The sequence below is a fragment of the Urocampus carinirostris genome, chromosome 20 (genome assembly GCF_059441175.1).
Source record: "Urocampus carinirostris isolate Australia breed hairy pipefish chromosome 20, RoL_Ucar_1.0, whole genome shotgun sequence".
Lineage (NCBI taxonomy): Eukaryota > Metazoa > Chordata > Actinopteri > Syngnathiformes > Syngnathidae > Urocampus > Urocampus carinirostris.
The window spans coordinates 12980108-12995731 of record NC_142368.1 but is presented as its reverse complement, the minus strand read 5'-3'; the positions used below and the strand labels follow the sequence as shown (position 1 = coordinate 12995731).

At 38.1% G+C, this 15624-nt stretch overlaps 1 protein-coding gene across 11 annotated transcripts in view; it reads right to left on the bottom strand.

Annotated features, from left to right (window-relative positions):
• Positions 1 to 15624, bottom strand: part of nrxn3b (neurexin 3b) — a 234772-nt gene that overhangs the window by 135570 nt on the left and 83578 nt on the right. For 8 of the 11 annotated variants that reach the window (XR_015848352.1, XM_088325668.1, XM_088325677.1 and 5 more), the window contains exons 5-7: positions 11809 to 12110; positions 9680 to 9724; positions 5877 to 6038 (exon numbers count right to left, since the gene is read on the bottom strand). Coding sequence is in view for 10 of the 11 variants with exons in the window: in XM_088325668.1 (XP_088181794.1) it covers positions 5877 to 6038; positions 9680 to 9724; positions 11809 to 12110 (509 nt within the window). In the remaining variant the exon portion in view is untranslated. The remainder of the gene's footprint in view (positions 1 to 5876; positions 6039 to 9679; positions 9725 to 11808; positions 12111 to 15624) is intronic. The other 3 variants (XM_088325673.1, XM_088325675.1, XM_088325669.1) reach the window with 2 other exon arrangements.

Genomic DNA, 15624 nt, shown 5'->3' with positions numbered 1-15624 from the left:
GCCCCCCCGCGACCCTAATGAGGATAAGCGGTACGGCTAATGAGATGAGATGAGATATATATATACATATATATATATATATATATATATATATATTAAATACCAATACCCACAAATGTGTTCATTATGTTTAAAATTAGAGCTACAAAACGCCCAACTTAGACTCAGAAAACCCACAAAAATGAGTTTGTTTAATATAATAGCTTAAAGTATATGTTTTTATTTCAACCATCCCTTAAAAATAAGTCATTTTTGTCCAATTAGCACCCTCCGAAAATAGGAAAGTGAACAGTGTAACTTTCTTTTTTGATTTTCTAAATGAACTCCCCAAAATTTGGTCATATTTTCCCATTTGGGGTGGGGGCTGGGACTACAGTATTTTGTTGGATATGCCTGGTTCAAAAATCCGGTAAAACTGTATTAAAAAGGAATAGAATTGAGGTGAAATCACTTCAATCCTTTCTTCTTTCCATTGTAAATTTGTAATGATATATTAAGAATTTAGAACCCATTTACCAGACTTGATGTAAAAAAAAAACTACAAAATGGAAATATAGACTACTGGGCTGAAATTAGGTTTAATATTTAATTGGTCCGATTCATGTGATCCTAAAGTTTGCAAAAGTAAATCTACATACCGACACTTCGGAAATGTATAAGATGGCACATATTTTTCATTATAATGCAGGGGAAAAAAAAACACTTTGACTTTATTGGCAAAAACATATGGCCCGTGGGGCAGGTCGGGCCTGCCAACAGATTAAATCAGGCTTGGGAGACAATGCTGAGAGAAGTGCAAGAGAAAAATGAGCTGCAGTTTTATATATGACCCCTTGATGTCACCAAAGCCAGGTGCCAATGGCAAAGCAACTGGAGCTCCTTTGCTTACTTTCACTCTCTATCTTCATTTGTCACCCTTTTCTTTCATTTTTTACTCTCTCTTCTTTTTCTCTTTCTTCTTTTTGTCTCTTTATTTTCTGTTTTCTTTCCATTTCTCTCCCTTTCTTTCTCTTTCTCTTATTTTTTCTCCTTCTATCTTTTGTTCTCTCTACTTTCTCTTTTTTCTCCGTCTCTCTCTCTTTTTCTCAGTTTTCTTTTTATCTCTCTTCTTTCTCTCTATATTTTCTCTCTCTTTCTTTTTCCCTTTTGCTTCTTTCTCTTTTTTCTCTCCATTACAATCTCTTTTCCTTCTCTCTTTAATCTTCTAAACTGGCCCCTATGAGATTTTTTCTCTAGCATGCTGCCCCCAGCTAAAATGAGTTTGACGCCCCTAGCGTAGACAGTCCGTGTCTCGCCACGTGTTCAACTTTCAAGATTCGGGCAGAGTATTTGGACCCTGGGCCGGTGATTAGGATAAGGTCATTCCTCAAACAAGCATCGAAAAATGGCTCACCACTGTCTTATAGGAAAGGGGCGTGGAAACGAAAATTAAACTTAGCTTGAAAAATAATAACTAAGATGGGATTTTCCAGGCAAAATTGAGGAAGCCACATCTTTACAAACAGACATGTGTAAAGACTGGACCCTTCTATATTTTGAAGATTGTTTCATAAGATTAGGGCAGTATAATCAGAAGGCATTAGCTCAGGAGGTAGAGCGCTCCTCTTGGGATCAAGAGGTTGCAAGTTTGATTCCGTGTTATATGTCGAAGTGTTCTTGGGCAAGACACTGAATCCCAAATGCCCCCAATAAGCAGGTAGGCACCTTGCATGCCTGACTCCCTATTGGTGTGTGAGTGTGTGTGAATGGGGTTGATTATGGGTGAAGCACATTGTAAAGCGCTTTGGGAGGTCTTCATTGACTTGAAAAGCGCTATATAAATGCAGTCCATTTACCATTTAGCATCTTGATTATCCTCAAAACGTTTGGAGGATGACTCCTTATTGCTGGTGAGTGTGTGTGTGAATGGGTAAGTGTGAAGCACATTGTAAAGCGCTTTGGGAGGTCTTCATTGACTTGAAAAGCGCTATAGAAATGCAGATCATTTCCATCATCATTACATTTTAATTATCTAATGACTTCCGTCTTTGGGCTCCAGTCAACTTCATCGGAAAACGTTCATAGTCATCTACGGCAATGAACGAGTTTTTTACTCATATCGAGATTAAAACAGACCAAAACTACATATCCCAAAACACGGTTGAGATATTTTCATTAGTAGCTGGCACTTTCATAATTTTCCTTCCTTTTGCCCGTCGGGAGACGCCACCGTCGCCTTTCTGGAGCTGATGCTGCAAATGATATGCCGGCTATTTCTATTTTTTGTCTTTTGAGACAAACGATTATAAAACGTTTGATATTCCCCGAGCTGACTCGGCACGTTTTCATTGACATTATAATTGAGTTTCTGGCTTGTATCTTGGTAAAACGACGGAATGCGATAAGAAAGGTAAACGCGGCGTCGTCCTTTGTTCCATTTTGTAACTTCGGACGCGGTTTTCGATTCCGAACGCGCAGCTTAATTAGTACTACACTTTTTGGGGTAATTGGCTGGCAACCAGTTCAGGGTGTCCCCTGCCCACTGCCCGATGATTGCTGGGATGGGCTCCAGCACCCCCGTGACCCTACTGAGGATAAGCGGTGCAGCTGATGAGATGAGACTTTTTTGGGTAGGTCATTTTGGCGACTTACCGATTCATAAACATAGAGCTAACACCAACAACAGAAATACGTTATTTTAAATCTCTGCATATTTCCTCAAAATTGCTTAGTTTAGTTCAAAAGTTGAGTGAGTTAATTAAGGTTTATTAATCATGTGTTAATCAAATAACTCATTAATTGATTAATCTTAGTGATTTAACTTGGACAGACTGAGGAGACAGACAAAAATGGGAAAGAAATACGGTTATCGTCGAGTACCTTCTACAAAAACCACGCTAACGCTAGCTACAAATCTGCTTTACCTCATTAGTTGAAAGAGTCCTAAAGTTTTAAGTCCGAGTTAAAGGAATAAACCTTCTTTATAGCAAGAATGAAAGCATGGTTAACTCTAGAGTTAATCATTTTTAGTCATATATTTGTGCTATCAGACTGAGGAGTACATTTCTTCCTCATGCCATGAGGCTCTTTAACTCCACCCGGGGGAGTAAAAGCCCCCCCCCTACATTTGCATATTACCCTATTTTTATTACAGTGTGTATGTTCCATAGCACTGTTTAAATACGCTACAGCAAAACGTTATATTGAGTATTTTTGTATTCCATATCTTTTATTTTATTGTTTTATTTTTCAACACAAGGATACTGCTGGAAGTATGAATTTCCCTACGGGGATGAATAAAGTATGCATCTATTTATTTATTTATATATCTTAAGGATTATTAATCATTTGTTAATTAAATAAATCCTTAATTGGTTAATCTTAGTGATTTGATTTGGATACGAGTACTTTGAAATACTGATACAACTACAATAAAAAAAGATATGTATTTACCCATACAGTAATTGTAAGTACCAATACTTGAAAAAAATATTGGCAATGGAAATACAGCTCAACAGGTATTAGCAGATAAAAGAGTATGATACTGTTCTGTTTTAGATATGTAAAATGTACTCCCCCCAAAAAATGTAATAGTTAAAAAAGAGGAACATCGATATTTTATTTTTACTCAATATTGTAATTAATAGTAATCATCTGATTTCTGTTCCGTTAGATGGCCCCCAATAATGTTTGAGTAACGATAGCATGAAATATCATTGCCATTACCTTAAAAAAGACTGTAAATACTGGTATCGGACAAGAGCTGAATTAGCCTCGCCTTAGTGCTCCTGCTATTTTGAGGCAACCGATGAAGTTGTTGCTAATTGGAGACCCCAAAGGTACGGTATCAACTCAACAACAGTACGAAAACTTTTAATACGCCATAGTACTTTGGAAAAGGTGTGCTGTAGGGCCGGTTTCAGTATTTGGTCGTTTCCTCGGAGGGTTTTCCCCTACTTCTCTGAGAGAGCCCATGAAGTTTTTCCTAACCGGGGATCTCGGAAGGTATGATATTGACCAAGTAATAATACCAGAACTTTCAATATGACACAGTACTTTCAGAAAGGTGCAGTATAACCTCCGATCTTTATTTAATCGTTTCTCCTACCTCTTTGAGCAACATATTAAATTGTTGCTAACTGGAGAGCCTAGAAAGTAGGCTGTCAACCCGACAATAGTAGCAAAACTTTGAAAATGACATAGTAGTTTTGAAAAAGGTGTGGTCTAGACCTGGTTTTTGTGTTTGGTCGTTTCCTTGAAGGGGTTTCTCCTACCTATTTGATAAAGTCCATGAAGTTGTTGGTAACTGGACATCCCGCACAATATGGTACCGAACCACTGGTATCTGATGTCTTAAGGAGTACCAAAACTTAAAATACGGTACTTTTGAAAAAGGTCCAGAATCCTATTTGCTTGTTCCTCCTACATAATTGAGGCAGCTCATGGAATTGTTCTTAACTGGTGGTCCTAGAGGTACAATATTAACCCAAAAGTATTTGCCAGACTTCAGGAGTACCAAACTTATAGTACACCACAGTACGTTCAAAAAGGGTGTGGTATTGGTATTCGGTCGTTTCCACGAAACTCATGAAGTTGTTACGACCTAAAGATCGAGTGTATGGTTTTGACCCAATAATAGTTGTTGCTCTTTGGGAGTACCAAAAGTTTTAATATAATCCAGTAACTTTGAAAAAGATACGGTATACCTCTGGTATCTGTACTTGGTCGTTACGCAGCCCATTAAGTTGTTGCTAGACAGAGATCTCGGAAGCTACGATATCTACCGGGTAATATTTGCCCGTCTCCAGTAATACCAAAGTATTTAATACGCAACAGTTCCCTAAAAAAATGGTGCGGTACATGCCTATTATTGGCATTAAGCTGTAACCATGAAGACCATGAAGTTGTGGCTAACTGGAGAACCCAGATAGTACAGTATCAACCCAATAATTGTACCAAAACTTTCCATACAACACAGTACAATCAAAAAAGTTGCGATGCAACTCCGGTATCAGTATTAGGTAATTACCATGAAGGCCATGAGGTTGCTGCTAACGGGAGAACCCAGGTAGTACAGTAACAACCCAATAATGACACCAAAACATTAAATACGACATAGTACATTCGAATGAGGAGCGATGCAACTCCGGTATCAGTATTAGGTCATTATTAGGTCATTACCATGAAGGCCATGAAGTTGTTGCTAACTGGAGAACCCAGGTCGTACAGTATCAACCCAATAACGACACCAAAACATTAAATACAACACAGTACATTCGAATAAGGTGCAATCCAACTCTGGTATCTGTATTAGGTCATTATTAGGTCGTTACCATGAAGGCCATGAAGTTGTAGCTAGCTAGAGAGCCGAGACAGTACAGTATCAACCCAATAATTGTACCAAAACTTTCAATACGACACAGGACAATCAAAAAAGTTGCGATGCAACTCCGGTATCAGTATTAGGCCATTATTAGGTCATTACCATGAAGGCCATGAAGTTGTTGCTAACTGGAGAACCCAGGTCGTACAGTATCAACCCAATAACGACACCAAAACATTACATTCGAATAAGGTGCAATCCAACTCTGGTATCTGTATTAGGTCGTTATTAGGTCATTACCATGAAGGCCATGAAGTTGTTGCTAAGTGGAGAACCCAAAAAGTACAGTATGAACCCAATAATGACACCAAAACATTAAATACGACATGGTACATTCGAATAAGGTGCGATTGCAACTCCGGTATGAGTATTAGGTCATTATTAGGTCGTTACCATGAAGGCCATGTAGTATTTGCTCAGTGGAGAACCCAGAAAGTACAGTAGCGACACAAAAAAATAGTACCAAAACTTTCATTATGACACTCCGGTATCTGTATTTGATGGTATCTCCTACCTCTTTGAGACATCCCATGAAGTTGTTGCTAACCGGAGACCCCGGAAGATCGGCGGTGCTAGGGCTTCCGCCCACGTAGAAGAAATCATCCGAGCCTAGCATGGTATAATCTTCCTGCGTATATCCGGTAGTGGTGAGTATCCCGTCCACCGATATAGTCACCTGTCGGGGGAGGGGACGGGTAACACATAACCGATACCGAAGCATTACAACACAATAGAGGACGTAGCTCGTAGCGTCGTTTGCAAAAAACACTTCCTCGGTCTGCATTTGAACTCTTGGACGTTGTTTTTTTCGTGGGTTTTACCCGATCGTTATGGACCAGACTTGGGTTATGGGTTTTTTAGTCGTAGGATTCACAGGACAGGTAAAGAAAATATGGCGGAGGCATATTTTCTTTATCTTCGATGGGGGTAAGAAAATGTAGGTTTGGTTTTGCTATCTAAGGTTTGGAGGGGGGAGGGGTTAGTACAATGTTCAAACCGAGGACAAATCGAGTTGTCTTCGGTTTTGGGACTTTGTCTCTGGAATTGCAGACACACTTAAACGATCGACGTACACAAATTTCGACACACGCGTGCAAAACATAGGGGAGGGGGGAACGTTAGCCACGCCACATCGAATTGCAAACCAAAAGAAACGAGACACGATTAATCGGACGTGGAAGGGAATCATTGGATGGTGGGAACGGGGCATACCAAGCTCGGGCAGACCACACCAGGTGCAGAGTCTCATGCACATTCGAGACCAGGGTCCATATTCAGGTGTTTTTTTGGAACCTCAACTGCTGATCAGGAAAATGGTTTGGTTCAGGTGGGAGTTAACTCATTGACAACCATCGATTAACCGATGACCAGAACCTAGCAGGCGGTGAATGAGTTACGTCACATGATCAGACCAAATATTGGATCAGTATCAGGGTTACAACAAACAATTAAGTCTTAAATTAATCTAGATTATTTTGTTGATTAACTAATGATAGTAACAGAGCCATTAACTCATTCACTACCATTGAATAATCGATGACCGTAACCAGCCTGGCAGTGAATGAGTTATGCCACATGAACTGACCAATAATACTGAAACAGTCTTAGAGTAGTAACAAAGGGATTATTCCTTTAATTAATCTAGATTATTTTGTCAATTAATCAATGATCATAGCTAGGTCATCAATTTATTCATCTCCATTGATTAATCTGTGACAGTAATCAGTAAACACAGTAACCTGATCAGACAAAATATTGGATCAGTATTACAGCTGTGACAAACAATTAATTATTTGATTAATGTAGATTTTATGTCAATAATAAATGTATTTGAGCAATTAACTAATTCATTACCGTTGATTAATCAATAATCAGAACTGGGTTTGGAGTGAACGAGTTAAGTGACGTGACAAGACCAATAATTGTGGATAAGTATTAGGGTTACAACAAACATTTAATTCTAGGATTAATCTAGATTATTTCGTCGATTAATCAATGAACGTAGATGACTGCAATCAAGCTGGCAATGAATGAGTTAAATCACATGATCGGACCAATAATATTGCATCAATATTTATTAATTCTTCAATTATTTTTAAATTATTTTGTAGAGTAATGACTGTAACTAAGACATTAATTAATTCACTATGGCCGTAACAGGACTGAATCTGTTGAGTTACAGATTACAGATCAGACCAAGAATATCTCAGTACTGGAACTGCAATAAACTATCAATTTTTAGATTCATTTTGATTATCCTGTCCATAAATTAATTACCATAAACAGGCCATTAACTTATTCACTACCATTGAATAATAATCAATGACTGTAACCAGCCTTGCAGTGAATGAGTGACGTCACAACAACCAACAATACTGGATCAGTATTGATGGAGTATTAATTATTTGGTTAATCTAGATTAATCAATGACCATAACTGGGCCATTCAATCATTCACTGCCATTGATTAATCTTTGACCGTAATCAAACTGGCAGTGAAGGACCTAAATGACCTTACTAGACAAAAACGTTTTTATTTTTGTCAATTAATTAATGATTGTAGCCTGGCAATTAACTCATTAACTACCACCGAGTAATTTTCCCCCCATTTTATTAACACTCCACTTATTGAAACATGAATATTTTGTTTGTTTGTTTGTTTGTACATGATTCAATTGTTTGTTTGTTTGTACATGATTCAAATTGAATCTTTTCTTCCGGCGCCGTCACGAATGGCAGCCACTCCAGCAGCTCCCGTGTTATTTTCGATTGTTCTCGATTGTTCTCAGCTCAGGGATGCTGCTGGAAATGTGAATTTCCCTTCGGGGATGAACAAAGTATCTATCTATCTATCTATCTTAATTACCATAACCGTACTGGCAGAGAATGAGTAGTCAAATGATCAGACCAAAAATAATAATGAGTCAGAATTAGGGCGGGAACAAACAATTATTTATTCAATTAATCTAGATTATTTATTAATTAATCAACAACTTCATCCAGGGTATTTAACTCATTCACCACTGATTAATCAATGACCTTATCTGGTCTGGCAGTGAATAGGTTATGTCTTTCGAACATACACACCATTTTGGATTAGTATTAGCGTTGTACCGAACGTTTGATTCTTTGATTAATCCAAATTATTTTGTCGATTCATCACTTAAGCGGATGAAAAATAAGGCTTTAGTTTCAAACCTTATAATATGAAACAGCCTGATTTCAAACGAACATAAGAAAAAGTGTAAATAAGAAAGGGGTTAAAGTGTGAGATCAATTTGATAATTGATTACTTGTTGATGACTCAAATTGTTGAGTATGCAAATTATATAAAACAGTACAAATAATTACATTTAATAAATTGTGACCAATGAGGTTTCGCTCCCACATTTGACTAAAATTAATCTGGAATTAATTGAGTGATTCATAACTTCTTGAATAATCCAATACTTGTTCCGTATGCAATTTTTTTAAAAGATTATCGTTGAAATATTGAACGGATGAGTAGAATGTTTAATTGGTTTTTAATCTTTGGTTGTAAAAATAGTTTCCGATTAATTTCATGATTAATAATCGTCAATTAATCGAAAGCAAATCCTTCAAAAACCTCTTGCCTATGGACCCAGGGATGAGGTGAGAAGGGGTTAGAAATGACGCACACATTCACCATTAGCATGCTACAAAAACACACAGGAGGGGGGCAAAATGAGTGAAAGTGACGAATGGGAGTGTGAATGAGTGAATGAATTATTGGGTTAGTGGTTACTTCCGGTTGCATGAAAGGATGATTCCAATGAAGTCTGGGCATGCCATGCGTCATTGTGACTTGGAAACAACTGTCAGAGCTCCCGCAATCAATATTCTCAGTTTCCACCTTATTTTTGTTCTTTTTTTCATTTGGCGTCGTCTTCTTTAGCATTGTGGAAAGCTTCTGTCAGTTCTGGACGACAGTCCTCACAAAAAATGGGGACTTTTTGTGTGATAAAAACAAAAGAAAAAATGCCCCGGCAAAAGGCAAATAGTCAATTTTTGGAGTTCTAAATAAATGTGAAAGAAAAAGTAAACGCTAAAGTGGAAAAAAATAAGATGGGGGGGCGGGGGTATAGTGAGGGGAAATAAGGTCGTTTGTAGGTCGGGGAGAGAAAGGGGGGGGAATTGTGAAAAATTGCCTGGTAATACAAACCCATCTCCTCATTTTTTGATAAGAGTGTCTAGGATGGAACTCAAAAAAGAAAAAACGGAAAATAAAAAGAAGAAAACGGGGAGGGGAGGGGACACACGGCAAACCCAAAAAAAAGACAATAAGAATGATATCTACCAGACAATGTAGTTTGTTTACCATAGCGTGTCCAATGCCTGATTGCTTTCCAGAAAAAAAGGGGAAGAAAGGAAAAACCAAAACAATAGTGAACAAAAAAGGTTGTTAATAAGGATGGACGCAAAACCAAAAGGAAAAAATAATGAAGTTAGGATGCTGGTTAGTACGTTAGTTAGAAATCGGTTAGTGGGACATGGGTGAGTGAAGAAACACGAAGGTCCTGGTCACCATCTTAGTACAGCGCTGAAAACCCTAAAATTTGAAAAATGAGTGCAAAGAAAAAAAGGAGTGAAAAGCGAGGACGGCATTCGATTGACGTGTATTTCCGTCAATGGCGCTCATGGTCGTTGGTCATTAATGGATTTCAAAAAAGATTTGAATGCAGAATTTAAATTCATATTTTCTTTAGGTTAATAAGAAAATATTTGAAAACAAACCTTTAAGTAACTTTAAAACTCTGGCATTGCTTTAAAACCATACTTTTAAAACTATTGAGTAATCTTGAAACCCTAGCTTTGCTTTAAAACCCTTACTTTTAAAGCTATTGTGGAATCCTAAAACCATAGCTTTGCTTTAAAACCTTATTTTTAAAACTATTGAATAATCTTAAAACCCTAGCTTTGCTTTAAAACCCTACTTTTAAAACTATTGAGTAATCTTGAAACCCAAGCTTTGCTTTAAAACCCTTACTTTTAAAGCTATTGAGTAATCCTAAAACCCTAGCTTTGCTTTAAAACTCTACTTTTAAGCTACCGGGTAATCCTAAAATCCTAGCTTTGCTTTAAAAACCCTACTTTTAAAACTATTGACTGATCTTAAAACCCAAGTTTTGCTTTAAAACCCTACTTTTAAAACTATTGACTAATCTTGAAACCCTAGCTTTGCTTTAAAACCCTACTTTTAAAACTATTGAGTAATCTTAAAATCCTAGCTTTGCTTTCAAACCGTACTTCGAAACTCTAGCCTTGATTTAAAAAATTACTTTACAATCCTACGGTAATTTTAAAACCCTAGCTTTGCTTTAAAGCCCCACTTTGAAACCAGGGCCTTGCTTTGAAACCCATTTAACCCCATTTAAAACTATACTTTGACACCCTAACATTGTTTTAAAACTCGACTTGATTTAAAAAAATCCTGCTTGGAAAACGTAACTTTAACCCTAGAATGTCCCTCAGTTGCAAACCTTAGTCTAGCTTTAGAACCTTATTTTGAAACCCAAAGTCTAGCTTTATAAAAGCTTACTTTGAAACCCTAGATTCGCTTTAAAACCAGCTTTTGAAACTTTAGAATCGCCTTGAAACCTTAGTTTTGCTTTAAAACCCTATGTTAAAGTCCTAGCATTGCTTTAAAACCTAATTAGAACCCCACCAACCTCTTTAAACCCCACATTGGCAACCTAGCCTTGTGTTGAATCTAATGGCTTGATTTAAAAGCCTACTTAAAAAAACTTAGTGTTCCTTTATAACCCAACTTAAAACTAAATAATTTGCAAAACCTTACTTTGAAACACTAGTCTAGTTTTAAAACCTTACTTTAACTCTAGCTCCAAAATGTACTTGGAAACCGTAGCCTTGGTCTAAAACCCTACTTTGACACCCCAGAATGACTTTAAAACCCTATTTTTTTAAGACCCAATGTTGAAATCCCAGAATTGCTTTAAGACCCCACTTTGAAACGGTATAATGACTTTGAAACCCTACTTTGAAGGTAGATAATTGCTTTAACACCCGAATCTGAAATCCTACAATTGCAATAAAATCATATATTGAAACCCTAGTTTAGCGTAAAAACTCTACTTTAAAGCACAACTTTGAAACCCCAGTCTTGATTTAAACCCTTACTGTGAAACCGTACCCTCGCTTTTAACATGGAAACCTTAAAATTACTTTAAACTCCTTCTTTGAAACCTCACCCTTGCTTCAAAAGCTAACTTTGAAACGCTAGAATTACTTTGAACTCTTATTTGAAATGCCGCATGATTAAATCAAACACAAATAAAATTGAAATCATGAAAAATCAAATGATCAATGGCGTTTGTCACCGATTACAACCGATAAAAACGTGGACAATCTCCAAAACCCCTCCCACCATGCCTCGAAACCCTACCCCCCGGCCCCGCCTCCGATTACCTGTCTCAGGTTGCGGGTGACTTTGATGTCGTGCCAGGCGTTGTCGTTGAATTTTCCGTTGACGGGCTCCACGATGGCCTCGAAGGCCCCCGAGCCCAGGTTGATGACCAGGGATACGGCTCCGTCCTTCAGCGCCAGGTTGACGTAATCGGCCGATTTGCCGGTGTGGAGGAGGAGACCGTTTCGCTGCCACGTCTTGAAGGAGAGCGTGATCTCATCGCTGCTGCTCTGGATGGGGTTCTGAGACAAATCGTAGCAGAAGTACTCCGAGCCTCGGAACGTGGCCACGTTCTCTTCCCGAGCTGACGGAAAAACGGGAAAGAAATACGGTTATCATCGAGTACCTGCTTGAAAAACCACGCCAACGCTAGCTATATATTTTTGAAAGCTACAAATCTGCTTCGACTCATTAGTTGAAAGAGTCCTAACGTTTTAAGTCCAAGTTAAAGTAATTAAACTGCTTCATAGCAGTGTCTGAAACTCATGAAAAAAAGTTAGCAGACACCAGGGCAGACAACTCTGAAAAGTTGCCTGCCCAGCCATAAAGTTACCTACCCAATTTTTCACAACCTTAAACACAATAAGACGACTAATCGCAAAAAGAACCAATGTTTGTGTTGCGTCGTCTGCTACAAGCCACGTAAACTCCTCTTTCGACGATGCTTTTAATGTACGTTAAGTTTTTGTAGCGTCATACATTTTGTTAGCTTCTTTTGAATATTTCTTCTGGCTTGATTCCTAACCAATTTACCATTTTTCTTGTGTTCTCTGTGCGTCCACTTCATAAAATGATATGCAAATGTATGACCTTATAACGCTCCGGAAAGTCCGGAAGCACCAAGTCATTCGATGCAGGCTACTGATTGGCTGCCGAGTATGCAAATTGCCAAACGAACCGAAATTCCGCCACCAAACGAAGATTTCAAAATCGGAATAAATCAAATGTTCCATTTGAAAAGAATCTTTCTTTTTTCTAAATTTTATTCTTATTTCTTTTCTTGAAAAAGTTGTTAGACACCCGAGCCGAGACGTTTTGTAAGTTGTGCGCCCGACGTAAAAGATGCACGCCCCTGGCGTCCGGGCAGACGTTATTTCAGACACTGTTTATAGCAAGAATGAAAGCATCATTAACTCAAGCATATAAGAGTTAATCGTTGTTAGTCATATATTGGTGCTATCCAGAGTGTACCAGTGCTAAAGGTTGAACAACAAGTAAAAGCTTTAAATTTGTGAGAGTTAACTCAAACGTTACACAGTTAATCATACATGTTGTCTGGAGGTCTATAAGTTGTACTATGAGAACGTTTCTTAATCTGATTTGAGAATTGAAGGGGTTTAAAATAGTATCCTCTGGGTTAAATATCTAAATCTCCTCCTAAAAAGAGTTAAATCAGCTTTAAAGCTTTATCTCAATCAATAAGAAGTTCATCTATATCAAAGCTGTCCATAATTCTAAAGGTTTAAAACTTCAGAATTAATGGATCTTATATTTATATCTTTAGAGTTAAAGCAGCTTAAAAGCCATAACTCAAGCGATAAAGAGTCAATTAACATTATCTCCAGTCTTTTTAATATTGCTCGCATTAGTGCGGTCTGTGATTTCAGCTCCAAAGGATAAGCTATGAGTAAAAGCTTTGAATCTGATTTAACTGAAGAGTTAAGGGAGCTTTAAAGTTTAACTCTGAGTTAAAGCGGCTTTATAGCTGTAACTCAAGGGTTACAAATTCAATCATATTTTAATAATATGCATAGACAACTTGTATTAGTGCTAACAGCTAAACGCCAAGATAAAGCTTTAGATCTGATTTAACTCAAGAGATAAAGGAGGTTTAACGTTTCACCACTGAGTTAAAGAGCTAAACCTACTTGAATCTTTAGCTCAGGTGATAATGAATCAATAAATGAAAGAAATAACATTTTATCTCCAGTGTATTTAGTATTGCTCGTATTAGTGCAGTCTGTGGTCTAAGCTCTAAAGGATCAACTATGAGTTAAAGCTTTAAATCTGATTTAATTTAAGAGTTAAAGGATCTCTTAAGTTTACCTACGAGTAAAAGGGCTTTATAGCTGGAACTCAAGTGTTATAGATTCCATCATATTTTTATGAAATGCATAGACAACTTGTATTAGTGCTAACAGCTAAACGACGAGTTAAAGCTTTAGATCTGATTTAACTCAAGAGATAAAGGAGGTTTAAAGTTTCACCACCGAGTTAAAGAGCTTTAAAGCCTTAGCTCAAGTGATCAGGAGACAATCGTATGTTTTTATGCTTTTTAACTCAATAGTTACGTTTTTTTTCCTTACAGCTTCTGCGTCTGCCTCATCCATGGACATCCCAGTTAAAGATAATAGATACAGCCGTCAACGGCAACCAAATGAAAATGGTTCTTTGACGTGGAAAGCCGTCAATGGCAGTGTTCATCCCGATTGTGGCGTTTGATTTATTAGAATTTTGACGCGAATTGGGTGTGATAATGGATGAATGAATATTGAGAGCCTCCCTAGAGGTAAGATCGGGCCCAAAAAAAGCACCCGAGCCCGACGCAGGCCCGAGGGGTATTAAACCCGACCCGGACCGAGCCCGACTAATTAACTGGATTTGCTGGCCCGGCCCGAGGGGGCCCGAAATTACATATTTTATTTATAAGGAGGGGTGATTTATGATAACAAATTAAACTCTGCCTTTTGTTACAACATCTAGGCCTAAGTTAAATAAAACTGTATAAACATTTACATCTTTTATATTTCTGTGTCTGCACTGCAGATGTTACATTAAGCGACAATCTGTCATTGACGGTTTTTTTTTTTTGAGGTAGCGAAAACATTTAAGGGCGTCCGTCATTTTGACGACTTGATCATTGGGCCATAATCCACAGCAGCAGTAGTAGTACGTCCTTAAGATTTTAGCGCGGCACTATCATTGAGGGGGTGTTGACGTGTTGTGCCCTTTTCCGACTCCTATGCAAATCCCCCCCCCCCCCTGATCGTATTCTATATAAAACGCTTGTTAAAACTCTTACCAGAGTGCGTTTTCTTCGTCAGTTCTCCTCTCTTGAGTTTATCCTTAACTTCTTGTTGGTCCGACTCCATATCGGGGATACCAGGCCAAAATCACGCGAATTTGCGGAGGGGAAGATTATTAAGAGGACAGCATTCACGTCACGTCACGTGCACAGAGCATGCTCTGGCTCCGTTAAAAGCAATTACAGCTCCTTCTCCGTTTTATCCAAATTATTTATTTTAAAACAAGTATTCCTTGGTCTAGTATCCATACATAGTTTAAGTATATATTTTTAATGAACATATATTTATAATTATTAATTAATTAAAAAAAAAAAAAAAAAAAAAAAAAAGCAGGACCGAACCCGACCCGACCCGACCGTATGACTGACATTTCAGGCCCGACCCGGCCCGAAATTGCCTCGGGTTCGGGTTCGGGTTCGGGCTCGGGCCATGAATCTTAGCTCTAAGCCTCCCGCACGAATCGGCAACATAGCAGGCCTTTGGTTCATCTTTTTTTTTGCCGCGGTCATCAATATTCCATAGACGAGCGGCACAGTCTATTTCAAAATCCCGTGGAAGCAATTATCTCCTTCACTAGCATCTCTCGCTACGAATGGGGGCCCGTGAACAAAGTTTCAATCCAGGTTCCGTAAAGTCAAGTCAAATCAAGTCATGTTTATTTGTGACGCCCTTTATCACAAGGAGTCTCAAAGGGCTGCACAGACCACAGACAATTACAGACTACATACTCTTAGGACACATCCCCTGATCTAAAACCTACATTAGCTAGCTAGTTGGCTAAAGGTAAAGTAT